This window comes from Dermacentor andersoni, chromosome 8 (assembly GCF_023375885.2).
Source record: "Dermacentor andersoni chromosome 8, qqDerAnde1_hic_scaffold, whole genome shotgun sequence".
Classification (NCBI taxonomy): Eukaryota; Metazoa; Arthropoda; class Arachnida; order Ixodida; family Ixodidae; genus Dermacentor; species Dermacentor andersoni.
The window spans coordinates 81,184,330-81,212,183 of record NC_092821.1 but is presented as its reverse complement, the minus strand read 5'-3'; the positions used below and the strand labels follow the sequence as shown (position 1 = coordinate 81,212,183).

The 27,854-nt window shown below is 48.8% G+C and overlaps 1 protein-coding gene across 1 annotated transcript in view; it reads right to left on the bottom strand.

Annotated features, from left to right (window-relative positions):
* LOC126538740 (globin-like) overlaps window positions 1–26,352 on the bottom strand; it is a 132,190-nt gene extending 105,838 nt beyond the window's left edge. The window contains exon 1 of the mRNA XM_050185475.2: window positions 25,973–26,352. Coding sequence (XP_050041432.1) covers window positions 25,973–26,118 — 146 coding nt within the window. The 5' untranslated portion in view covers window positions 26,119–26,352. The remainder of the gene's footprint in view (window positions 1–25,972) is intronic.
* Between the last annotated feature and the right edge of the window lie 1,502 nt (window positions 26,353–27,854).

Here is a 27,854-nt window from a genome sequence, read left to right as displayed (position 1 = left end):
GACGCAGGACAATGGACACCACGGCGGCCGCGCTGCGGGGGTCAGCTCGGGGAATAAAAGGCGCCTTTCCTGAAGTAAGCCCCGAGTTCTACGGAGTCCGTTTGACGTCGGTTCCGGACCGTGAACCTGTGCGGAAGTGTGTGTGTGTAAAAGCCGTTCCACATAGAGGCGGCTTGTTTACGATGCCTGGACGAACGTTTCCCTCACCTTGGGATCGAGGCGGGACCGAGTGTTTATAAACCGCTGTTGTGCGGCTGCTAATTGCACTTTCTCTCGCAGTCATGCTAGACTGATGGACTACAACGTCCTGATGTAGATACTGTAAATAAACCCATATTCCTCGTTCTCGTTGAGAAGCAGTCCTTCCCTTCAACAACGTCCTCAGCGTGGGTAAGTTGGACGACGGCATGGGCCAGCTACCTTCTAATTCATGCCCGACTCCAATCTTGACAACGAGTTACGAACGTTGGGATTGAGCCCCCAATCCTGACAAGGGGCAGTGCGTGCGAACGGTGAGAAGTGTTCGCTCGCTTGTCGCACGCCGAGTGGCAAATGCTAAGTGACCCGACTTGGCGAGAGGTTCATTGGAGAGCGGCACATACCCATTGTATTCACGATACAGATCGCTAAAGCGCTGGCGCGAAGGATGTTCATCGAAAAGCGGCACATACACATTCAAATTGAGACGCCACCTGCTAACTCGTCGGGTTGCTGCCCTTTAAGAACCTGTGTGTCATGAGTTCGATTCCGTCCAGCACCGGAGAAATTTAAGGGCTCTTTTTTTTTTTGTCGTTGAAGAACGGGACACACGCAGTGGCACATACCTAGTTAACCAAGTTGACATCAAAGAGATTCATTGAAGAATAGCACAGACCAATTGACACGTACCAAGCGTTCCAAGTGGGCGTCATAGAGCTTCATTGAATAGCGGTACATACCCAGTCCCGCATCTACAGTTACCCACGTCGACGGGAAAGCGGTTCGTTGAAGAGCGCAGCACGTATGCACACATTGCCACATACTCAGTGACTGAAGTTGATTCGAACGGTTGGTTTCAAACTCGGTTCCCTCAGTGCAGCAGCCTGATATTTTAACTATTTGACAATGGACTACACAGTTACCCAGGTTTAGATAGATATCCCGGAAGTGTGTGATGTACCCTAAGCATGGAAACGCATTAAAAGCAGCACTAGTTCAAAAAACATCTCATCTGTCATATCGTATATGTACATCTTTTAATAGAAACGTAAGATATGTCAAATAGCAATGTGACCAAGGAAAGCAGGGTAATACACTTGTCTGCGACGAACACATTTATTTATTTATTTATTTATTTATTTATTTATTTATTTATTTATTTATTTATTTATTTGTTTATTTATTTATTTAACGCACACGTAATGCGAAGACGTGGGTTCATACGCCACTTGCGGACAGGAATGTTTTCCAGCACTTTCATTTCCATTTATTTATCCTTTCTTTAATTCAATTAAGAAGACCAGACAATTTCCCCTCTGCTGCCCTTGGCGCCATTCTTTGTTGGTTTCTAGTGATATGACTAATTAAAATCGGGCCCCTTGCTAGGTTTCCCTTCTCGTCGATATATTCATCGCAAGCTGGTAGGACACGGGGCCGGAAATTCCTTGCGGCTGCAGCGTCACTGCCGCCAGGGAGCGCTCAAATAATCTACACGCCCCTGCAGGGTATCTTCGCCAATAGCTAATTAAAGGTAGTCGGTGAACGAAACTAGCAATCAAATATGTTGCTCCCTTGCGAAGTATTCACCTTTTTCACTTCTTCGGACCCCCGCCTCCTTATTCTTATTCGCCTATAAGTCTTCACGTGACCACAGCGCGTTTTTCATATGACTCTCTCTCTCTCCTAGTCTTCGCGAATCGTTCCCGACTTTCGTGACCGTGGCTGGGCGCTGATGCCTTGCTGAATAGCTCGCACTTAAAAGAAGACCGACTTAAAGGCCCGATGGTAGGATTGAACGTCAGTCCGCCAGCGCAGCAGCGCAGCCCGATCCTCTACTAACCATTGGGCCATAATCGCGCGTGTGTAATTCTATCGGGCCAAACGACGAATAGCTATTTGAGGTGATCGTCGCGTGTCGCATTTCGCGTATACAGGGTGTTTTTTTTTAGCGGCATCAAATTTTTAAAATGAGAAAAATATAAATCACGGTAACGTTATGTTTACCATTAGAGTGTACGGATTGGCAGCCTCTTGATACAGAGCAATTTCCGCATATACGTGCGTAATTAGCGAAGTTACGGTAATTGACTTTCTAATTGTCAACAATAGGTGGCTACAGCAAATGAGTACTTTGGTGCCCGTCCTCGACGCTACATATCGCAACGATTAAATTTTGAATAGCGGATTTCATGTGGGAGCTACGTGAACAATTAGTTCCCCTTGGCAGGCTTTTATTATTATTGCTATCGCAATAATAATAAAAGAATGAAAACAACCGTTGAATGTCATCCGCTATGCCATTAAGCGGTTGGTGCGCTTGTCACACCTGTGAGGTTTCATGTCGTAATTTATTGTTTGATTACGCGGAACAGAAGTGCGCTCATTTACAGTCGGTCAGAGAGGGCACGTTTGCCGGAGCTTTCGTGTGGCGCACATGGAAGGTTTATTTATATGCGTATACAACCATTTCTCTCTCTCTTTCTTTCTCCCTTCCTTTTTTGTTCTGTTCACAGTAAAGCAACTCCGTCCACCGAGAGGCGCCTCGGACTACACCCCGACTTTATAGTCTTACGTCATTGCGGTTCAACGACGCCTTGCGGCATCCCTAGCTGATGTCGACGGTGATCAGCTTGGTCACCGTCAAGGGGCGGGCGTGCGCCGCTCAGACAACCGGCCTAATGGACTTCGGGTGGCTGCGCGGTTTGCAGGGTCTGTTTACACGTGACCGCCTCGTGGCGAGGGGTTCGTTTTGCACCATGTCCGCAAACTAACAAAAAAAAAAAACCATTAGAACGCACCTTGTTCACTTGTTTAACCGCATGAATTTTCTGGCTTTTCTAAGTGCACGCGTCTGTCTTTCCGTCCGTCCATCCGCGAAGTCCATCCGCAGTGGTCGAGGACGGTTGCGAGACGCGGTGCAAAGACCGCGCAGATCGTGCTGCGCCAGGGACGTAGCCAAAAGGGAAAGTGGAGAGTGGGGGGGAGGCGGTTGTCACGTGCTCCTTTCCCGATAAGATCTCATGGCTGCGCCACTGCGTTGCGTCTTGGCAACTGTGTTGCCTCTTGGCAGCTCGTCAAAGTAGCGTCTACACCGATTAACATACGGCGTCGGATCTGCACCAATTTGCGCTCTTACGAGACGCGCCTGAGCCGCGGCTGTTTGCAAATTCCAGTGGAAATCTTGCACTCTGAATTCCTTGTCGTCCGACATTAGAGCTGCGTGTTAGCAGCCACGTGATCCGAATGAAACGCGGCTGCACGACACCACGCACTCTGCCGCTTCTACCAACTCCGAGCAAGTACTGCGACGAGAAACCCGTAGTATTGCGGTAACGATGCGGGAGGTGTCGCACAGGATAACACGCTGGCCGTACTCGGACAGGATAACTCCAACAACAGTGCGACGAAGATTGCATTAGTGCCCGCATGAGTGGACTTGCGCAAATGAAGAACACGGACACCGCGAGATGAAGCGCGAAAGATACCATGTTTATTGCGTTACGCTTTTCGACGCTAGAACGCATCGTGGTAGGTCGACAGCAGCCAGTGCAATTTTATATAGTGGATGCGTTGACTCGAAAATCGGGCGATAGTTGGGTGTCGTCTGAACATGACGTGAACTATACGATTTCTCTGACCACTACGTGCTTATGAGCGAGTTGCAAGAAGGCGCTACTTTTGCATTTAGGCGTGGATCTACCACACATGCTAATTCGGTAGCTGTTTGTTAAATCCCGGAGCTCGATATACGAGATGTTCTTGCGACTATGTGTCGAAATACGTCGTCTACAGTGGCAGAACTACCAGGAATTATTCAAGCTGTGAAAATTGCTGCCTAAAGATAATGTAGCATGCAAATGGGTCATTCTCCGGCTCCAATGGAGCCCTGGAAATATTAAAGCAGTATTGTTTCCAACGTGACTTTTCCTCACTCATTTCAATAAATCACTAAAGCATTAACCCTTACAGAATTTTCCGGTATAATCAGATCCATTCACAGTGGATTCCAATTCGTATTGACAAAGTAGGCAGGTAAAATAGCAGATAAAGTAGTAGATAAAGTAGCAGATAAACTGGCTGCCCAGGTACATTCTCGTTAATTTCGCATGGAGCTTCACACGGCATAAAGGGAGAATTATTACGATATGTAAGCATAGAGGCTGTTCCACGCAGATAGTGCGACAGCGATTCGTGAAATGCCTTGTCCGTTAGCCATTGCTCATAGTCGCCGTGGTTGGTCAATTCTTACCTTCACATTCATCATTGTGGATTTCCGCGGACCGTCTTTGACCCAGGGTGTGCCCAATGTAGATGACGGGCACATCCGCTGAAAACGCTGGATCTAAACACTGGGTCACGTGCTATACAGACACACAGACAGCTGTAATTACCTTTTGCCATCAGATAGGAAGCGTCTCGTCTGCTGTCTGCGATACTATAGTTTTGTCGAGCGACACGATTTGACGAGCATGCGCGAACGCGTCTTCATCTTTATTTACCGACAGCTTGCGTTATACCGATGCAGCTGTTTACACACGTGTCCGTCGGTTGTATTTTTTTCTCAGTGCGCTACAATTCTCGTCAGGTCACCAAAGTTGGCGGTGTACACATTTGGGCAAAGAGAGAGAGAGAGAGAGAGAGAGGAAGCGCTTAATGGAAGCTGAGAATGTCCCATTTATGTAAGCGACATTTTCTTTCTTTTGCCTGTTTGTCCAGTTGTTGGAATACATGCATCCGAGTTTTGTTTGGGGCAAATAACCCTGCGTGTATTGCGCATAATGCACGTAGGTGTGTATTCAGACACTGCGCGCACTTTCTCTGACGTGACGTTGTGTGCGTCTTGTTACGTTTCGCCTACGACGCGCGGTATAGCCGGCGCGGATGCAACGGACGCCGGGGCTTCATTCAAAGCGGCGGACATTTTGGCCCGTTCAGCGCCGCCGATACGCCTCCCCGCCAAGCGAGTCCAGACATGTTTCAATGCCCCGTGTCTTCAAGTGTGCGTGTGTGTGTGTGTGTGCATGTTGGTGCCCACGCTTGTCAAAGCGCGGCAGCCGGGGAGAGGAGCTCCCCAAGTGTGAAGCAAGGAGGTCTGACCGGCGCCGGCCCGGCGGATGCGTCACTACACTCGTCTCAACCTGTCTCTCAGCCTGTCCGTGCCCAGTCACGTGCGCCTCTGACGAGACGTTCCCTCTTGCCCTCAACTCCGAGAGTATAAGAGCAGCTGCCCCCGGACGCCAAGAGAGAGGCTCCGATTTCTTCCGTTGAGTTACGTGCTCTCCTGTCTCTCCACTTCGGTCGACCTGACCGCCCGCTCTTTTGCGATGCTAGAATAAACAAGTTGTTCTGTTACCAGTCGACTCATGCTTTGCCAGGACCTTCGGATGCTTCCAGTTGTGCCCCAGGCCGCCAGGCCAACGCTACCCTTGGGGCTTGCGACCCATTTGCAACAACGGGTGTCAGCGCTGAGATTCCAACAGTCTGTACAGCACGTGTAGCGTTCGTGGCATTCCTTCCTTACAATCCACCGTTGACCTGCCAGCCGATACTGGTGATAACGCAGACGTAGCACCGCTGAGCGCAACGACGAAGGGTGAAAAGGTAAAGAAATGGAATTAGATCATTACGTGATCCCGGCCCTGGTTAGTCTATGGGGAGGGAGAGCAGCTGGGAACAGCAAGCACTGGCGGCTCCCTCTCCTTATGCAGCACGACAGCTCCAGCACGCATTGTAACGCTCAAATTATTTCATTTATTTTGGCAGGAGGGGGGGGAGGAGGGGGGGGCGGTGACCGTTCTTCATGAAGTTGTCGCTGTTATCAAGTATGTATATATCATCACATGCATGAAGCAAGGCAACCGCAATGTCGTCCGCGGCCGGGCATTCCCTAGCAGTATAGTCCTATAGTAATTCCGCTGTACGCCCAAACCACCGTTGTGCAACTGACTCGTTCTCGAGAATTAGGTACACTTGTATGGTACACGCTTAGTCAACATCGATTACGTTGCTAACTGACCAACCTGACGACTTCGGAACGACGGCCACAATAGACAACATATTTGATACGTCCCTCCTACATAATACGGGGTGTTGATCTGCATGGGCGACTTGCGATTACGAACCCACGGCGTAGCTTTCAGCGCAGCATACTCCCACATGAAGAGAAATCAGCGCTCACGCGTTCCACCAGTTTTCTTCTTTCGCTGAAAGCTACCATGAGTTCACTCCTACAACTTGCAAAAAAAAAAGGGGGGGGGGCTTGAATGCACTTAATTTATATCAGTCATTATGCCGAGTGGCAAGTAGACCGAAATAAAAGAAAATTAACGATGTTTAGCAACGCCGTCATTATAATTGCAGATGCGAAAAAACGAAAACAAAATTACAGTTGCGATAAAAGAAAAAAAAATTAAATTATGGGGTTTTACGTGCCAAAACCACTTTCTGATTATGAGGCACGCCGTAGTGGAGGACTCCGGAAATTTCGACCACCTGGGGTTCTTTAACGTGCACCTAAATCTAAGTACGCGGGTGTTTTCGCATTTCGCCCCCATCGAAATGCGGCCGCCGTGGCCGGGATTCGATCCCGCGACCTCGTGCTCAGCAGCCTAACACCATAGCCACTGAGCAACCACGGCGGGTGCGATATAAGAAGAATACTCCTTCAGTTCGCGCTCACGTGACGTCGTGCGCGTCGCGCACGTGTCGAGAGAGTAGTATGCAGCCATATATATATATATATATATATATATATATATATATATATAGTTGCATAGATGGAAGCTCTCCAGCAGTGCACATTTTGGAAGGCGGCGAGCGAATCGAAGGATCAGTGCACCATCTGCGCAGACACGAACGAACAGCGATGACAGAAGCCCCATAAAGTGACAAAAACAGTTCAAAAGTTCAAGAAGAAAAGTGAGAAAAGGCTCGCGCAAAGCTTTCGATGCGGCATCGTTCCCGCATGCATGCGCTCGGTAGCGATCCATCAGGCGAGTGCAGCCCACCCACGACGACGCGTACAGGTATATAGACACGCACAGGGGGGCCGCAGGGTTGCCGTCCCTTTCTTTTAATTATCTTTGCCGCACTCTTCAAGCGGACGGGGCCTGGTACGCGCAAGATGGATTGTTCGCCCGATGCGCAAACACAGAAACTCCCGGCACGCGCGTGTCTCCCGTGTTGCGCGCCTATATAGTGTCGCTCCTTTCACAGCTTTTTTTTTTTTTCGTCCGCTCGTTTCGTTTACGGCTTTGCTCGTTTCTTCGGTGTGCACACGTGAGAGCCGCACACTATATACGTACGCTATTCTCGCCAATTAGATTCCCATCGACGCCGCCACATGTTGCGCTGCATGCCAAGGAACGGTGCGGCACTGGCGAATGCGTGTAACAAGCGCCGTTACTCTCGGCCATCTACGTAGCGAGGCGTGCGTCCGATGCGACAACACTCGTAGCTGGCATTTCACACCGGCGAGTTGCGGAGGTCGCACGAGAGACGTTTGCACGTGGTCGCTCTGGTCGGAGGCGGCATTAACTCACACTGGCGACCGACCGACCGAACGCTACTGGCGACCTAGACAGGTCTCGGGCGGCGAGCGACGTTCGCACCAGCCGCGTCTCCGCACCGAAGTGTCGCGCGACTGGTGCAGCTCACTACACTGCTCGCACTGGGCAATCGTCAGCGCATTCCGACACCCTGCGCTACTGTGCCGCTGATTGGTTGTAGCAACGTTGGGACCCAATGAGCCTCTTTCAGCTGACAACTTGGATCGCTGGATATGCGTCAGCGGTTGTTGTGCCGCCTCTAGCGATAATCCTTTTACAAAACATATCAACAATTACCCGCCAACCATAACGCAGACTGCCAATAGCATTAAACTCGCGTTCGATATCTAAAGGATGGAAGCACCGCCAATTGTTAAAATTTAGTTTTCGTGTAGTTTATTTTAGTTATCTGTCGGGAATGAAAAAGGAAGACAGTGAGAGACATCGACTCCGCATCCTATATATATTTTTCTTCGCGGGCGCCCAGCTCGACCCCCTCGGGTTCCGTCTCTCCTGTGCCGCTGTTGCTCTGTCTACCGCGCATTACGTCGCCATACCGACAAGCCCGGCTAACAAGCATTTCGCCCTCGCAGTAGCTTCGTTACGCCTCCTCTCAAGCGTATTGTGTTGAAATAAGTGCCCGTTTATTGACCAACTAAGCGCTGGCCAACTTAGGTCAGCGCTTAGAACATGCATACCGCCAGGCTGGAACATCGTGTAGCGTAAGTTTCTGTGCGAAACGCGTAAAAAAAAAAAAAGGATGGGGAGGGGACGGGGGGAGGGGGTCGGCGCACATTCGGACCGACGAGCTCTTCAGGGAACCACTCCGTATCTTTATAGAATTCCACACGGCGGACAGACGAACTTCTGGTTCAGTTTTGTGCCCGTCGGGCAAATCCAAAGAAATAAAATTGTGGCTATCATCCGACAACAAAGCAACCGAATGCTCACGCAGACGCGACACCATACCTAAGGAGGACCGGACCGTCGCTTGTTCGCACTGTAGTGCAGAACGAAAACTAAGAACGGTATGTGCACGGGGACAATTATTTATTTGTACGGAGAGCAACCCGAACCACCTCTGCGAAGGACGTGACTGCTCGAAGGTGCTGGCGTGACCTCTACGCGATTGGCTCCGCGCAATCCACGCTTCTCGGTACCGTCACCACCAGACTAGTTCACAGCCATAGGCTAGATGTAAATTATAAATATGACCAGCTTTCCGGTAGCTATTGTAGTGTATACGCCTCGCCCTGCCCCTATAGCGAGAACCATACAGGCCTAGTTTGACTACGTCGTTCAATAGGCCATGTCATTCTTCCGCGTACGTCCATCACTACAGAGTTCCGCACTACGGGAACGCCAGAGGGCGCTAGTGTCTGCGCAAGTCGCCATGAGAAACAGCTGAGCTTTGTGGCAATGACGCGCAATTTGTGGCTTCGTCTAAACCTTGTCCGGGGGGGGGGGGGGGGGGGGGGTATTCTGCAACAGCCCACCACTGTCCATTTGAGCCGCTGCTGATAGGCTATAGGGCCGCTCGTCTCCTCCTCTCTTGTACAGCTGCATCCAATCAGCAGCGGCCGAAATGAACAGTCCACTGCGTGGACGCTTACAGAATACCTACCCTGCTGGCATCGAACGCATCTTCTCGAAAAAAGTTTCTCGAGCAAAATTTATCTTTTTTTCCCAAAAGCGGTTACCCTCATTGAACTTCTACTTTCTGCGTTTCAACATGTCTTCGGAACGTTACACGCGAACAAATATATTTATTCACTTGGAACAAAACAATTATTACCGTTAATTACATATTGCCGACATTTAGCGACGCGTTCACTAAAAACAGAATAAAATACCTTGTGGCGTTAAATACATTGCGCGACACAACTGAATAAGCTGCGACCGTTAATTAGCACTTCAAAGCCCTGAAAAAAGAAAGAAAACCGCTGCGATTCTACCTGTCGTACGCAAGACAATTTGAAATGCCAAAAGAACAAATAATAGCAGCAATGCGATTTCATAATGAATCCGTGCTAGCTGGTGAGTAAAATAAAAGCGAAACGACGTATATTACAATTTCCGCGCAAATGAAACAACATGCGTCTGTTCTATAGGATTCTTCGCATGAAGCTTTATGCCTCTTCCCTCCAACTCCTATTCGCTAGCCCGAAAGAGAATACGAAATAAGCAAAAGAAAAAAGAACGAGAACGCCACCGGAAAGGGTTAATTGAGCAGTAGATCTTACGCCTCATTGCGCGTGCATTGTTTACTTACACACTCTGCAGCGACCGGTAGTAGCATGCCTCATAATCTAACCGGCAACGTACGGCACGCTAAAATGCGCGCGCGCTTTCCCTTCAGAGAAAAAAAAAAAAAAATGGCCCAAGTTACGACTCTCGTTTTATTCCTGAAATTGGAAAAAGCATGTCGAATAGTGCGCCACGCAGGAGGAGCTATACGTTCGTGTCGCAAAAAACAATTTTGCTTTAAGTAGAAAGTATGCGTATCCACAAACTACGAAACCCCTGCCTCTATATCAAGAGACCCTTCTTTATTTTTTTATGCTATACAAGGTGTGGTTCGTCCTCAATTTACCAGCCCCCCCCCCCCCCCCCCCTTTTTTTTTTGTCTGCTTTAGCAGCGAAGAAATCGCAGAATAAGCAAACGTCGTTGCGTACGCGCGTCCTGCAGGTTCCTTCGTTCTTCTGCGTTCGCCGGCCGAGAATAAAATGCGAGCGAAATAAATAAGGATTCACCTCCGTGCTCCAAGTATGAACGTCTGCTTTTCTTCCGTTTTGCAGACGGCGTTGGAAAGCACAATCTGAGAAAAGCGTTCCCTTGCTCTGAAAATCGCCCGAGTGTCTACAAGTGCTTCTTGAAACGAGGTTTCTTACTCACTCACTCTCTCTCTTTTTCATTCGTCCCTACATGCAGTTATGCGTAAGAACGTGCCATAAATTATACCAATTAACTGCTTGCTGTATCGAGCTTCGGGTGCTCTCGAGTTTTCCGCAATATCTTTTTCGGCTGCTACCGCAACTTTCTTTCTTTCTTTCTTTCTTTCTTTCTTCGTGTATTGTTCTGTGCACTTCCAATGTGCTTTGATGCTCGTGTGCTCGTACATCGCCTATTATGCAGAATGATCGTAACGGTTTCAACTTCCAGAGAACTTCCAGTTAATGCTGTGTAATCTTTGTTATTATTATTATTAATTTTTTGTAGGATACGTACGTAGAATAAGCGGGACTGGAAAGTAATCTGCGTGAATTTGTTTTAGGAGTATAAGGTAGACGCTATAGGTGTCTGCGCGTATACAGCTTGCATGCATATTAATGGCCCCGCTAGCGGATTATAAGTAGTCTGCGCGGGTAGTCCGCATAGGGTGGTCTATATGAACGAAAGAAAAAAATGCTGCGATGTGCGGGCATGTGACCTGCCTCGAGAAGTACAGAATGAAAAAAGCAACCTCTTGCACGAGACACATCAGCGCACTTTCTCACTAGCCCGAACATGCAGACTACATCTAATTTATTTCTATCTTGCGGAAGATTCAGCCAAACGTTTGTTTTTATTTTTTCTCAGGAAACGAAATTAATGGTTTCTTTTTCCTTTCTGTATGCTACAGTCGACTTAATTTTTGGTTTTTTGTTCTTTGTCACCACTACTTCCAACGGAATCAGCTTACCAGTTCTCTTACTTCTTTTTTTTTTTTTTTTTGCGTACGTATACGCGTCTGCGTTAATACGAAAGCTCCCAGGCTTTCTTGGTAAGACGTGCTGGGTGTCTCAAGTTAGCATTCAAGCTGTAGCCTTTGAGCGCGGTCCTTTTCACCACCGCTGCTGCAGCCTGTAACCAGCGCACAATTAGCGCTGTTTCTTAAAAGCGAGCCTATAACCTTCACGATATTATGCGATAACGAAGCAGGTTATATAGAGAGAGACGACGACATTTATCCGAGAAAGACCAAAGAGGACGCGGCCTGAGGCAAAAGTGCTCCAGTCTGCTGCTCCGCTGAGAATGATAAAGTGGAGATAACGAAGGAAGGACGATGAGGATAGATAGCCGGTTGCGACACAGCATGATACACGTTCGTGTTCAAAGGGCCCCTTCGCAGCCTGTGTTATACTAAAGAATGCTAAGAGCCTCAATGGCTTACGGAAGCAGCTTGTGGTATGGAAGTAACTCGGACAGGCTGTTACAAGAACAGAGTAAGCGACGACTATATTGTTAATAGTTGTACCGCAGTGCGTCGGCTTCCAATAATGCAGAGCCAGTAATGCCAATCCAGTAACCACGAACGAGATGAAGCTGTAAACATACACACACATAAATGACCAACAAGCAGCATTTGACATCAAGAATGTCGCCGATGGCGCCCTAATTTTACGTCGGTATGAAAACGCATTCGCGGTAAGCGCGAATGTGTGTGTACACTTTTGGTAGCCATTACAGCAGCTGAATTTTGAGGCGGAATGTACGCAGTTTTCGAACGGTGGTGAACCACTGAGCAAAACGGCCTTCCGTACACAGTAACTGAGGTTATAAGCTGTTCATGGGCCACGACTTATACCGTAAAATGGTGACCTTTCCGTTTAGAACAACATTCAAACTTGTGCAAACTCAAATAAAGTTCTTGTCATGTCATGCGCAAACGCGAGCCTTTCGGTACATCTTCATCGATTTTTTTTTATTTTTTTAGGGAGGAGGGGGACACATTCTAAGCTAAAAAAGCTGCGCCCTTACTGTGTATCGCTTCGACCCGGAATTACGACGTGCCCGAAGCAGCAGTAAACGCTCGCCGTTACTTTTGACGATAGGTTATATAGCATCGCGGGCTGTGCCATTTTATTTTTTATTTTACGACTTGGCAAATCGTATACTATGCTACAGCCGTGTATTCCTGGCTCGGCATTACCGTCTGCACACCACATAAGTTTAGCTGCAGCTATATCTAATGGGCGCCGCTGTCCTACGCGAGTCCCGAAACGAACTTGCAAGAGAAGCTGCGTCACCCATACATAGTGGCGCTCTGTATAAGTTTACTTGTGTACTTGCATTCGAAGGTTACTCGCGACTTTCTGTCATCGGGCATGACGTAGACAACTGCGTCCTCGTTGAAACTTTGGCTCCAGGCCGGGGCTTAATTCTCTTGCGCAGCGGACGGCAGGTTCGGTATAGGTGGTCGCACGTTATTAAAGTGAAAGCACGAAAGTACAGAACTTGGACACCAGTGAAGAGACGGGACGTACAGAGAACCTGAAGGTAACAACGCTAAGAAAAAGAGGACGATGACGAGACAAACCAGGGCGCTGACTAATATTTCTTTTATTGCGTGTAGGTGTCAATATATACACTGGAACAAAAGTCAGTAAAAAGGAAAATAATCTAACAATAGGATTATCACCGTTAGGAGTGCGATGTAACGCGCTGAATAGGCACTGGACATTATTGTGGTACATACTGATAGTGAAAGCACGTGAAAACAGTGAAGTGATAGTGAAAGCAGTGAAAAGCCTAGCAGCCACCTATTCGAGTATTGCTGGAAACCCACGCTTGCCGAGTTCGCAGGTTCAAGTGAGCACCGTCAACAACGCGAACGCGAATTTTTCGTAGCCGTCGTCATTCGTAAAAGTGGTGAAAAATTGCGTGCCTTCGCATCGAACGATATGCGGCTTTTTAGCACGTGTGAGCACGCATATATTTGTTACCTTCTCAACTTTCCTCTCCGCTTTCTCTCTTCCTCAGTGCATGAAAAGGGGGGGGGGGCTATTCTGCAAGAGTCCACCTAGTGGACTGTCCATTTCGACTGCTGCTGATTGGCTAGGGCTGCTCGTCTCCTCCTCGCTCGTAGAGCCACATCCAACCAGCAGCGGCAGAAATGGACAGTCCACTAGTTGGACTCTTACAGAATACTCCCCCCCCCCCCCCCAGGGTAACCAACTGGGCTGGTAAACGTCCCTGCTGCCTTTCCATTATCACTTCTCTCTCTCTCTCTCTCTCTCCCACCCCCGGCGCCCAGCCAAGGCGGAACGGACTGCGGACAGAAGCAATGCACGTGGACGAGCTCGTTAAGCAGCTGACGTTCTAAAATAAAACAGACGCCTCCCCGGAATCTCCGGAACGACGAAGAGCGCGGTTGTACCGAGAAGGAAGAAGTACATAAACACGGCGGGATTTGAGAGATGATGCACCGAGGCTCGCGAGAGAGAGAGAGAGACAGACGCCGTCGCGTTCCCGAGGGAGGCACGATTTATCACGCCTCCGGTTATACGCGGCAAACCGTGCGACGCCCCGCAGTACGGAGCGTGCGTCGGGAGGGCCGCTTATAAGCGGACAAGAGAAGACGGGCTACGCTGCCGCTCGGATATTGTCCGTCGCGCGCTGCCCATGCGGGCTTCGCGATTTTTTCGAGGTTGCTTCCGTCGCCGTAGGTGCTACACGCCGTTCTGCTGTTTGCACTCGCGACCCTCCGTGGTTGCTCAGTGGCTATGCTGTTGGGCTGCTGAACACGAGGTCGCGGGATCGAATCCCGGCCACGGCGGCCGCATTTCGATGGGGGCGAAAACACCCGTGTACCTATAGATTTAGGTACACGTTAAAGAACCCCAGGTGGTCAAAATTTCCGGAATCCTCCGCTACGGCGTGCCTCATAATCAGAAAGTGGCTTTGGCACGTAAAACCCCATAATTTTCTTTTTCTTTTTTTTTTTTGCACTCGCGATTCGGAAACGCGAGCAACAATACAGTAGAGAGCTTTAGCGGAGCGTTTACGGTGCGCTCCGCTCAGACCGGCGTATCATAACAAATTTTGCACAGCTGCTCAGCAGAACGCTATCGGAAGCACTGATGCGCCTGCGCACAACTCTCATAGCGGCATCGGAACGTAGAACGCTGCCCGCGTTCCGCCATAGGAACCTGATTTTGCGGAGCGTCAGGGTGCGTCTAGTTGCTTTCTTTGTCGTTTTGCAGACCAGTTGAGAGCACGTGACTGCCGCCTCTGGGAGACGCGCTCGTTAGATAAGCGAAGTCAATGCAATCTGTGCAGCAACCTGTGCTTACGCGTAGCGTAAGCAACGCTCTGCTAAGCTATCTAATGTCAGCTGGCCTATAGTTTATGTACCAGCATACTTTAGCGCTCACTTTTAAGAAATAAAAAGAAGCTGTTGCTAACGGAAGGTTTGTAACACTCTCGCACACTTTGCTCGGTTCCGAGTGATGCGTCCTCTGATGAGAGACAGTTACTGCGCTGCACTTTACCCCAACCTTTCCTTCCCATCATCAAGAATCTCCTTCTCTCTCTATAGTAACGGTAAGATTAGATAAACTAGGTCACTAAGCGCGTTACCGCGATAGCTCAGCGGCTATGGTGCTGCGCTGCTGAGCTCAAGGTCGCGCGTTCGACTCGGGAAGCGGACGCTGTTTCGACGTGGACGAAATGCAGGAACCGTCCGCGTGACGTGCATTTGGTGGACGATATGTAAAGAACCCGCGCGTGGTCGAAATTGATCCACAGTCCAACTCTATGCTGTGTTCCTCGGAATCAGATTGCACTTTTGACACGCGAAATCGCGGATTTTGTTTTGGCTTTTCTTTTTCGCTGGGCCCTTTGGACAAAGAAGAGACTTCGGTAAATCTCGGAGCATTTACCGAGCCGTTGTATATTAAACACTGCGCAAGTTTTACCGCGACCGCAGTTGAAAGCTGCCAAGCCGAGTCTGCCGGGTCAGTCCGCCCTTTACGACGTGCCGTCGTCGGCGTTATCGCGTCGTCAGCCTTGCTCCCCATCCTCATCACCTTGGGGAAGGGAAAACAGAACGTTTCTCGCCGCCACTGGCGGTGTGAAAATTAAGTCTCCATGGCAACGTGCGTTTTGGATCGGGACCCGCTGACCAATGCTGCTCTACCGTGCACGTTTCTGCGCATTCCTTCACGCCTATATGGGAATGCGGCCGCCGTGGCAAACCCGTATAGACAATGTGAATACACGTATCAAATTTCGGACTTGAGCGTTAAATCGCGTCCCATCGTATATGGTTATCCAATCTAACGCTCCGCGGCTGTCGCTGACTTCACGACCTAGTTACTCGATTAAATTGGGGCCCCTTTACGACGGCAAGTGCAACGTCAGACAGCGTTAGTAAAGTTCTCCGCGAAAATTTACGGCCACACCAACTTCGCTGCGGGCCATCCGTGAAACCAGCCGTGTATATATGAAGCTAGCGACAACAGCGCTTTCTGGGTGAACCCGAGTGACGGAAGTTAAACGTCGTCCGCAGAGCACTGCTGTCCATGCGTGCACGACGGACAAAGCTCCGGATTTCGCACTACCAGCGCTATATAAGACGAAGCGCAAGTCACAGAAAGGACGCACAGAGCGCGCGCGCGGAGTCTTTGCCTCGAGCATCTTCGTGGCCGGGGTTCTTACGAAATCGGATACGTGTCACACCAAACGGTCCCAAGTTTGGGACGACGGACACACGTCTCGCTCTCTAATGGCTGCAAGCACGCATCGCCGAATTCCTCGTGTATACAAAAAGCGTTCGCAAGGGTCCGTGCGTGTGTGCGTGAGAGCGCGCCACCGCTCAATGCGGCCCGTCGATGGCGACCAACTGTTGCGGAGCGCGCGCCGTCGAGCGGCCGCGAAGGCTGCGCCCGCCAGCACCGATCGACGGCGGCAGGGGCCTTCGCGCTCAGACACCCGACGCGCCGGACCGGCGACTGCCACATTCGCTCGCGCACTGGGTGCCCCCCACTCCTCTCCGGAGAGCGCTTCGATAGTCGCTGTGTCGGCTTTCGTGTTTGAAACGGAATTTAATAAACGTTCGTAGCGCGCTGGCCTACACATGCTTAGAAACGAAGGGAGGGGTGCATGGGAAGAACGAGTAGAACTATGTATACACGGTATTGCTACTTGTTGCTCGGCTAGCTTATTCACGTGTGTTGCGGTAGCAATGCAAAAGAAGCGGGTAAAGCGCGCGACACGTGGTGCGATTTCGCGCGCGACCAACCCGCCGGTCGCACGGGGTCGTCGTGACGACAGTGAGGAGCCCGGAGCCAAATGAAGAGCGCCGGCTGCCAGCTGCTGGGTGACGTAAGCAGAACGTCGCCTCGAGGGCCGCGGCTTTGCGCTCGCTCCAGCCACCGAGTTTCGGTTTCTGATATCGCTCCGATAGACAAAAACTCGTTGTGCCACAGTTTCGTGCATTATTTTTTTCGGATCCAGACGTTGAAACGGCTTGTACGGAGAACTCGCTTCAATTTTCCCAGTTACGGTGAGCCCGCTGAAACTAAAGGTTTGAAGTTAACAATGTTTTTGTTAATCAGAAACTGATTACCACGTATCACCCGTGGTAGCCACCACTGACGGCATGTATCCGAAGGAACCATCATCTTATTTCCAAACGGCTACTTTAGCTATCACTTAAGGTCTTCGTAGAAACACGCGGTATATATGCACCCTCTTCTACCCTGCACTCGCAGCTCGTCGACAGCTCTCCACAGTCAACATGCGCTACGACGCGAATGAAGCGTCGGCGCGAGACAATAGGCGACGAGACAAAGAGGAAATCGATCAGCAGCAGTGGTGGGGCAGCGTGTATGCGATACATGCTACCGTCACAGTGCGTCGACAGGACAACACTCGCGGTACACAAGTGCTCCGCTCGAGATTATTATTTTTTTTTTAACTTCCTTTTGTGCATAGGTGCTTTTCGTAGTGCAGTGCGACCTTCGCTTCTCGGGTTACATATTTTTCGAAAACGACAGTTTCGTTTGTGAGTGACTGACATACCGGTACAGAAAAAAAAAGAGAACAAGTTCCAAGGCTAAGGCATTCGGCTTGTCCAAGTTTTCATTTCGTTTAATTTATTTTCAGTCAAGGCTGAGGCATTACAGAGAGCGTCAGTGAATACGGTCCGTGAGGTCACGGTCCTTTACAGGGTGCGATCTACTGCGTAGGGTCGCTTGCACGGTCACTGAACAAACTAGAGAAATATTTTTTTTTTGTTACAACAATTTAAAGTTCATTCGCATCAAGTAGCTCTCAGCATGATGCGAGAGGCCCAACAGGAAAAGCTGCCATAAATAAGAGCTTGACGGACCGGCCCGCCCTCCCCCATTTATTGGCAGAGAGGCAGCGCACGAGAAACAAAAAGTGAGAATACAAGTAATCAATTTCAGTTCCGTTTTTTTTTTTACTTATTATTCTGAAAACGCTGAAAGAATTATAATGGCCGAAAGAGCCTGAAAAAGGCTCTTTCTTCCTGTTAACGTGAGGCATATATGTAGATTTCTTACAGATCTGTTTACATATATTGTGCACACATTTCGTGTACAACAACATTACCTTAGTTCTGTGCAGCTACGTGGCATTTGCATTTTTTTAAACTCTGGCTGGAATTAGCTGGGACACCCTGTGTATGTGTACTAGATCTAGCCCTGGGATTGTTATCCAGCGTCACTCATGGGCATGACGGCCACGACCAAGCACCCAGGTGCGGAAAACTTTCTTTTACCTTACTTTTTTTTTCACCTGATGACGTCACGCACTACGTGAACTTAGATGCAGACACGTGGCCAATAAACGCGTATGTTACCTAATGACATCAAGGCTGCCAGATTCGAGACGCGCACCAACATTCCCAGGGCTAGATCTAGCAGAGACACATAAATGCCCGAGAAAGCTGGACGTACTGATTTGTCTTCGCCGTAGCTGAATTGGTAGCGCCACGCACGCGTAAAGCGGAGGTTGTGAGTTCGAATCCCACCGGCGCGTCGTTTCTTTGTTTTTTTCTCTATGCACGGTCTATATATGGTGTCCACGGGCAAAAATCGTTACCAAATACATCTTATTTCGCTTATTGTGATAGATAGACTGCAGAACTGTTTGTATTCAGAATTAGACAGCCGACAAAAAGTGGAAGTATGCAAGTCTACGGGTTGTCCATACAGCACAGACTTTAAATTAAAAAAAAGGAAATACGCCTGTACATTTTCTGTAGACGGCCAGAAAAGATATCCACGGGAGTGTGAGCCCCAATATATTTTAAATATTCGCATATTTAGGACCCCAGGTGTTACAAGTTATTCCAGAGCCCTTTACTATATGGCGCTTTCATTTTCCTAATGTTGGTTCGGTAGGTCAAACTCAGTGAATGAGCCAGTCTATCGATCTCGATGTTAGTACACAATTGACAGCCTCCATTTATCTACACGCGTCGTATCAAGAGGAAAGAAATAGTAACTTAAACGCGCGAAGCTAGAAATTTGCAGAAATAAAGCCGTAGATAGCACCGACTTCACGGTCCGAAGATGCTTCGTGATCTCTCGTCGAGGGTTACTTTTTATTTTTATTTTCCAAATGGGAGCACACATTCTCCTCGTCCCAACAGAGCTCTACCCGCTGTCGGCATCTTCGGCGGCCCGTTAAATCCGCACAAATGCGGGATACGCTGGCACACAACAGAGGTGGCCACAGCAGCGTTGAAGGGTGCTCTTCGTATTGCAACTTTCTTCTTTTTCCTTCTTTCTTGCGTAGTGCTGCGTGTGTCGTCCTTTCGCTTCTTTATCCCCGAGCCACGGCATCTATGCAAGCGCACACGTACGACGAACAGGAGGGCGTGCTGCCGACGTCCCGTCACCGAGTAATGGTAATGGCTTCGGCACCGTCGGCAGAGGGCGAGAGTGGCACGCTCGCCTTCTCTCTCGGGCGTGTGACACAACGCAGGAGCACGGACCTCTGCGACGATGTTTGGCGGTCCTCCTCGCGGGCCCCCGACAGTGCCGGAAATTTTCGAAAAAAACGCGACAAGTACGTTTCGCTCGCAACCGCGTATTCCGCACGAACGCGCGTGCAGAGATAAGGAAAGATACGGTGGGCTTTTCGGTGCGAACGCAGCGACCAGCGAAATAGTTTAAAACTGAGCCAGTTGGAGCAGCTAACCGCAAAATTTTTACGGAATACGAAATCTGAGAAAAAGCTGAATACCTGCGCAACCTCAGAACGCAGTTTTGCATTCGCATTTTCAGGCTCTACCAGTATATGTGAACAACATTCTGATGTTCGGTTTTACTGACTACTGTTACACACAGGCCGCTCGAAAATTGAACGTTTCCCGGGATCCCGTGGTCCGTAAACTTTTGTGGTTGACTGCTCATTGTTGATAACGGGCGAAGGCCTGCCTTTTCGCGCTGTCAAGGCGAAGAGCACCACGTGATCCCACCAATAGTAGGGAGCGCGGGAAAACTGGGGTGACGTATCAGCCAGTCATGAACGGCAACCGGCACGGCGTCCCCAGATATACAGGAGTTCATCCATTGTCAACTGTGCACCGCTAATCCTTCCGTTTTCTTTCAATTCCTCTCCCCCTTTCTTTTTTTCTTCCCCCTTATCCCCTTTTCCAATGTAGACTGGCAAACCAGCTGCTACTTGGTCAATCTCCCTGCCTTTTCTTGCTTTCTCTTGCGTGATAGCCAACCGGGCTCAGTCCTGGTTAACCTCCCTACCTTTCATTTATCATTTTCTCTCTCTCTCTCTCTTGCGTGATGCTTGCGTTAAACTGTGGAGTAGCGCACGATTTGATTAGCGCCGGACAATGGGCGTGTCCTTCTTGGGGTTCTTGCATCCACTAGTTGCCTTTGTCACTGCATCGCACGCAGCTGGTGCAGCTTAGCATAGCGGATCAGTACATTCGCTCGATCGTGTTGCTCACCAATAATATACCTCGCTTGTTTTCTTTTTTTTTTTAATTGGTGGCGTTCGGATCTGCTTTTGTCTTCTTATAATCACTCTATTTCTGTATATAACCCTTTACGCAATGCCGTTCTGGCCATGTAAGGTATTTTGAGATAAAGATAAATAAATTGTCCCAAGATATCGTAAGTGGTTACCGAGCAGAAAAGCCGCTACTCGACGGCTTCAGGTTACCTTGGTTCCGCTTATTGGCAGTGGTAAGCAACATGGCAACCGCAGAGCAGTGCTTGACACGAAAATGCCATAGGAAGAAACTAAAGCGAAAGACAGATGGGGCGTACAGTGAACTGTGTATGAGTAATATAGTATACCGGACAGTAATGTGGTTATTTATACAGAATGATAGGAGACGTGCATTCGGGGCGAAGTATATTGACAGTAGATTGGTATTTTATAATAGTCAAACATTTAATCTCAGAGCAACGCCACGAACTTACTGAAGCTATAAGGCGTGTGAAGTCTATTTCTAATTTTACATGATCTTTAAGAAATTGCGGGTTTCTTTTGTTGTTGTTGTTGTTAAGCGGTGGCAAAACATAAGTAGTTCTCCAAATGGGAACGCTCCATCGTTCAGTGGACCTTGTAGAATAAACACTACCATCACTTTCCTCTGAAGCACGTTTGCTCCGATTAGGATCTATTAGAGGGAAGGGGAGAGGGGCTGCGCGCGTGCGTGTTGGGAGAGGGGGGCGTTCTCGGAAATGGAGTTAGTTGAACGTGGTTTAATGGCGCAAAAGCGGCTAAAGCTATGCTGCGCCAAGCACGAAATGGAGTTAAACATCCCCTGGAGTAAAGACGCACACACGCTTGTGTGGGTCACATATATATATATTTTTTCAATTCTGTCGAGTTTAGCGGCGAGAAAAAAAAAATACCACGGACACACGAGCTGGCGGTAAATTGAAAGATCCGCTTACCCAGTGCGACGCAGTTTCACTTCTGCGCGCAGAGCACTGCTATACACGCGATCACTTTTTTTTTTTTTTTTACTAAGAGCCCTGTCATGTTTGACGAGATGTCCACGCGCCGCGTTACGTCGCCCATGGCGGAGGAATAACATTTCCTTCCTCGTATTCCTCGTAATGCCTGCAGGCAATGAATAACTTGTGCATCCTCTTGGAGCCTCTCGTTCAATTCTTTTGATGAATAAAAAAAACAGAAAAGGGAAAAAAAGACGCGACGTTACTGACTGTAAATTAAATCAACACTGAATTACTTTGTAATCACTAATACTCACTAGCAAATGCACCACCAATCATCCTATAGCTCATCGACTTTATGTCGGGTGTGCAGCAACCTTGGAATGTCATGCGTACGCGTATCTTTGACAGCTTTATTGACAGCCCATCGTAATTCGTGACTGACGGGCCCGCACAAAACAACGGGCCCGCACAAAGAGCGGCCGGCACTTTTGATGGGGGAACCCGCACGACGCGTACTCGAACAACGTGACTGGCGCGCCGCGGCTACGTTTCGCTGTTCCTATAGCGTCGTGAAACGCGCTCGAGAAATCGGCCGGTAGTTCGATTTCGCAATGCCGTCTGGACGAAGGGCCATATATTTAGATACGATGAACCGTTAAGAAACGACGCAATGCTGAAGGAATTGGCAACCGCTTGCGATTCTTTAAAAACAAACGAAGGAAGTGTAGTAAGTCGCCCTTCTGTTCAATGCAGTAATAGCACGGTAAGAAGCGGGACTTTCGCCAAAGATATCTATGCATGTTGATGAGATTTGCATCTGGACGTCGCACAAGTCTCTAGAGGTCGTCGAGTAGCGGCTGACAGGAAGCTTCAAACGCAATAGGAGATTACTTTAAAGGAGCGGGGCATGAACATATCTCATGCGAAATTGGCGGTCTCCTCTCCAGGAGGGAAAAAAGAAATAAAATGCGGGATATTTCGGTCATACGACAGAGGGTCGTCGGAGTGCGAGCTGCTTCGGACACTTTCTCCGCGTGATTTTAAACCGCCAACTTCGACGGACTCGCTATTTGACGGCACTGCAGGAGAACCAAGTTAATTGCAACAAATGTTCTCCGCAGAATAGCAGCTATTTATAGTACGAAGTGGAGCGGATCGAGAAACCGCACGCTCACCAGCACTTGTCCGGCAGAGAAGCGCTTACCCCGCACCTGCTTCGAACGAGCTAGAGCCTGCGACGTCCCTTCGCCGGTTACAGCTGTTACAGGCTCGGCATGTTTACGAGCGCGCCTCCCGCAAGCCACGTCCAGTCACTGTATAGCTTGTCACATAGCTTAGGACACAGGACAGCGCTCGTCCTGTGTCATTCCACTCCATCGTCGTTGTCTTGTTCGCGCTGTTATACCATTATGAATGCACACCGACTCGCCCAACTTTCCGCTTTAATACACTGTAGCTCACTATCGCACAAGCGCCGGAGACGCACTCTGGCGTAATTCGCAGCCTGGAAACATGCCGCGGCAGTTTCCTTCGGACTTGCTGCTCGGCATTCCGAGCACCCGTTTCTTTCTCCGATGGAGAACCGTCCGGGTGCACACACACGCGCCAAGTTTCGAAAGCATAAATCACGACTTCCACCATCCGCTTTTCTTTCTTCTTTTCTTTTTTTGGCACCCAGACCTCACGCTATACCCACTGTAGGCCTTCTATACAGGCACTGAAAATAGAAACGCCACTCGAAGGCCTTTGAAAGCAAACGTGATGCTTCCGCGCTAGCAAGCGAAACCATTAGCGTTGCATCAGCTATTCGACAAGTATCGGGACCGATGTGTTCTCGTCTGCAGGGACGTACGGTTCTGCAAACAAAGGAAGTGCGACGGCAGCTTACGCTACACCGTGCTTACAGGTTGAGCCCGCTTTCCGGCTGGGATCGACGCACGTCGCAGCCAACAATAGCCGAATTAGTGGCCATCCTCCAAGCCGCGTGTTTCATCAAAATGTACGAGACACACACAAAAAAAAAGCGACTACTTTGTATAGGCTCCTTATCGGCTTTGGCGTGTCTCGAAAATATTCGCGACAACCAACCACACGCCCTGGTAACGTATGCGTTAATAAGGAGTATAAACTTAGGCTACCAAAAAAAAAAAAAAGAACGAAGTGGCATTAAAGCGGGTCCCGGGACCCGCTGAATAGCAGACGAGCAATTAGCCGACTCGCTTGCAAAATCGGCTCACAAGGATGGGGAAATGTACCTGGTCCCTTATGAATGATGGAAACGCGGGACGCATATTGAAAGCACTAAGAGCGACCAACACTGTCAGCACAAATGTCTCACGCATACTAGTCGACGACGTGCCGAGTAGCGCAGGACGTCGCCCTCAATTGGAATTAAATTAATTCAATTCTGGGATCTTACGTGCCGGAATCCTGGGTCCGATTGCGAGGCACGCCGTAGCGGGAGACGCCAAATTTTGACCACCGGTGGTAACTTAACGTGCACCTAAATCTAAATACACAAGCGGTTCTTTCCTTTTCTTTTTCTTTTTTTGCATTTCGCCGTTATCGAAACGCGGCCAACCCCGACCGGGATCGAACCGTCGACCTCGAGCGCTGAAGCACAAAGTCGTGACATCCATATACCTACCAACTGCAATAACGTATGCTAAATTTTCTTGATATTCCAGAAATACCTTTCTTTCTCTTTTTTTTTTCTTTTTTGCATTTGCACTAGCTGTTTTTTCGCCAGTTTTATGTCCGTGTTCCTTACGCTTCTATGTAACATTCGAACACGGTGACTTGCAAGAGCGTTATAGTCACATCTGATAGCAGCGGATGATGCTATACAACAGGGGTTTTCTTTGTTCAACAGAAGGGCAATGTACTAATACAACTCAAAATAATTTTTGCTCTTTAGTGTTATTTAAAAAAAAAAACGATGATCTGAAGCGTTGAAGTTAATTGTGTCTTACAAGTGCGGAAAGCAATCCATGCGGGCACACTTCTGTACTAAGCCGTTTACATGGTTTCAACAATAACTGATTAAAAGTAACAACCAGGTTTGAAGGAGTTTAACGAGATTAGTAAAGGCTGCACTCAAGATAATTCATCAAATGTGCTCTACAAACGGGCGCTGCACTTTATGAGAAGCTATAACTCAGCTTTACGTAAAAAAAAAAGAAATTGATAGTTAATGCGCACCTTATGCATAAGTATTTCAAAGCCAATTTGAGGTAAATATGTCAAGTCCGACGGTACTACCCGCCCTGGAGCAACTCCTTATAACTAGCTTCGTGAACACAAATGTACACACCTTCCTGCAAGAGGTTATTTTGTCAATTATTACCATATGGCCAAAATAAGCCGTAACAAAATATGGAATTCTGGAAGCATCGGCGAGGAAAGAAAAGCCAATTTCTGTCCCGTTACCGACTCAGAAAGGAAGTGTCACCCCTATATGTGCGGAAACCAATAGAGGGACTTATTGTATGTTGCGATGAGCAGACCCTCAAATCCCCACCCATAGTATAAAAAAGAGCGTATCGGAGAATTAGCTTTATCGGAGAAGTTACAGCTTCCCCGGAAATTCATCCCATTAAAAGTGCTCGACTATCGTACAGTTCTAGCTGCTAACACCACTCTCTCTAAATTTTGTTTGGCAAGCGTCTTGTAAATTGATAGGGCAGTGAAATTCTCCAGCTGGGCTCGTTCAGCGACGACAGGATAATTAAAAGGCGTCGCGCGTAGCATTTCTACGTGCGTGCGCGCGTTGCAAATTTACAAAAAAGAGAAAATGGTGTCATTGCACCGGTGAAGACAAAATAAAAGCTCCGTCTGGAATCCTGACAGATAAAACAGCAAAGCGATCTTCTTAGACGCCTATCCCGGGATTTCCAATCACAGAGCGAGAACGAGGTGTCAAATGTACACACCATATATCGCGGGGACACTTGCAGGACGAGTGGAAACTAGCGTCGTCTGCTCGCGATAAAAAAAAAAAGCGCCGTCTGCTAGCGATTTAAGACGGCACCGAATGTATTACGTAGCACGTGCTTTAAACAAACTCGCGCGTGCGCACATCTTGACATTCGAGAGTCGCGAACGGAACGAAACACGTGCGCTGAGACTTTACTCGCTCCACGTACAAGTGAGGGCAGAAGATAAAAAAAGAAAGGTGAATCGAAAGAAAGAGCACCCAAGCAACAGTTCGTCGCGACGAGCCAACAAACGCCAAAGACAAAGGCATCCCCGGCTACGGTGATGGCGATATTGCAAAAGAACTCGACACCTGAAACAAAGACAAAAATAAAGCCGCTCTTCGTCGTCGTCGACAGGGCATCCCCGTTTCGAAGCTCCCCGCCAGCATTGAACGCTCTTTGCAGGAAGAAGTAAAAAAAAAGAAAAGTGAGTGGTAGAAAAAAAAAAAATGAAATCGAGATTCCCGGTGGCGCTCGCTCGCAAACGAGCACGGCCGAATCGGAGGATCGCCTGGAGGCACGCGTGAACGAAGGTCCACGGCGCCGAGGCACCGCAGAGCAGAAGAGGGGGGAGCTTACGTGAGGAAGATGGCAATAGCGTTAGCCTTGACGTCCTTGCGCACCAGTGCCCAGGTGTCACGCACGAGCCCTTTCTCGCGGGGCGTCAGGCCCGTCTTGGGGTCGGCCACGTCCAGATGCTGCTGACTCGACACGATGCTGCCCATGCTGCCGGTCTTCGTCGTCACACCACCACCCGTACCAAGAGCGAGCGTACTCCATGAAACGCCCGGGATCGCGGGCCCGGGTTATATCGGAGAAGCAGACGACGCCGAAGCGATGATGCAGACGACGACGCCACCGCCTCCTCCTGGACAGCGGCCGTACCGCTGCCTGCCGCGGTGGGAGAGAGCGAAGCGGCAGGCGCCTCCATTGGTTCGCGCTCCGAGCGTGACGCTTTCGACACGTGACGTGTGACGTCGGCGCGGTGAAGCGCGCGCGCTTGTAGTCGAGCGGCGTTCGCGAGAATTTTTTTCGGGCAGCGAGCGGGCGGCCGACCGAGCGACCCCGGAGAAAGCGGGAAGTCACGGCCAACGCCTGTTGAGTGCCGGCCTCGTTTCTTATTTCTTTCGTTGATTTAGTTTCGATCTCCTTTGCCTGCGCGTCAACGCACTCCGCCGCTGCTCTCCTTTTCTCGCACTTTTTCTTTCCTTTCCGTCGTATCTGCTACCTGGGTGTTACGTCACGGCCGGGAAAATTGACGTCATCAAAACGCCGGCGTCGTCTGGTGGTCGTTGGTGGAACTGAAACAGCGGCGCGTGGTTTGATTCTATAAAGCTGGAATAACGGTGCCACGCACGTATTCCTCCGAATCCCTACGCCTATCGAAGAAGTACTGACATACTTTCGCAGCAGCAGGAACTAAACCACACGAATAAAGAAAAACATAATAATAATAATAATAATAATAATAATAATAATAATAATAATAATAATAATAATAATAATTGGACTGGGAAAACCTGGAAAACGCATAAGGTATCTGAATAACATAGTACGGTTGCCTAAAACTACCTGGACTGGCGTTATTGACACTATCGGGACGTCTTGACATAGAGAAAGATTTCGTGGCAACACTAAGTATGATGATGTTGCTCGTAAGGAAAAAGTCGCAGTTTCGGCCGAAAGGCGAAGCGTCCATTGCGATAGCAAATTAGTAGACAGTTATACGAAGTAAGGATAGTACTTTTATAGGCCGTATAAACTTGGAAACATGCGCGTACTAACTGAGTTACCAATTGCAAAAGTGACTTACAGAGCATACAAAGTCAAGGGGGCAGAAAGAACAACGAGGACAAACGCTGACCTCCAATTGAATTTTTATTTCAGATAACAAACATATATGACCAAGATACCAAGACAAAAATGCCTCTTCCAAAACGCGAGGCCAACTTGAATAAGCACTCTAAATTCAAGCGAACCACAATCACCATCTTAAGACAATCGAGAATTCGTGTGCGGTGCCAAGAAAGCAATTTCTTTATCTTTTAATGCAATTGACGGCTTACTGACCGTGTCAACCTGAGCGATTGCAGCTGCTTCAATGACACATCTAGTGTTTTCAGTAGGATGCCTAGCTAAGCTACTAGTACTTTCAAAGAACGGAACACAACCGCATTCTGTGCAACGGCCTCCAAGGAACCCTTCTCGCCCTTTATTGCTATGTTCTTGCAGTCTAACATTAAGACATCTACTTGTCTGTCCTACATAAAACAGACCGCATAGCAGGGGTATCTTGTAAACTACATCTTCCAAACAATCCGTATACTTTTTTCTTGTGATTGATACTGCAAGAACTACGCCCTTTAGCAACAGGATTAGTTCTAAGGCAAAGCTCTGCAAGTTTTCTAGGCTCTGGAAAAAACTGCACCCACCCCTTCTCTTGCCTTATTTTCTTAAATCC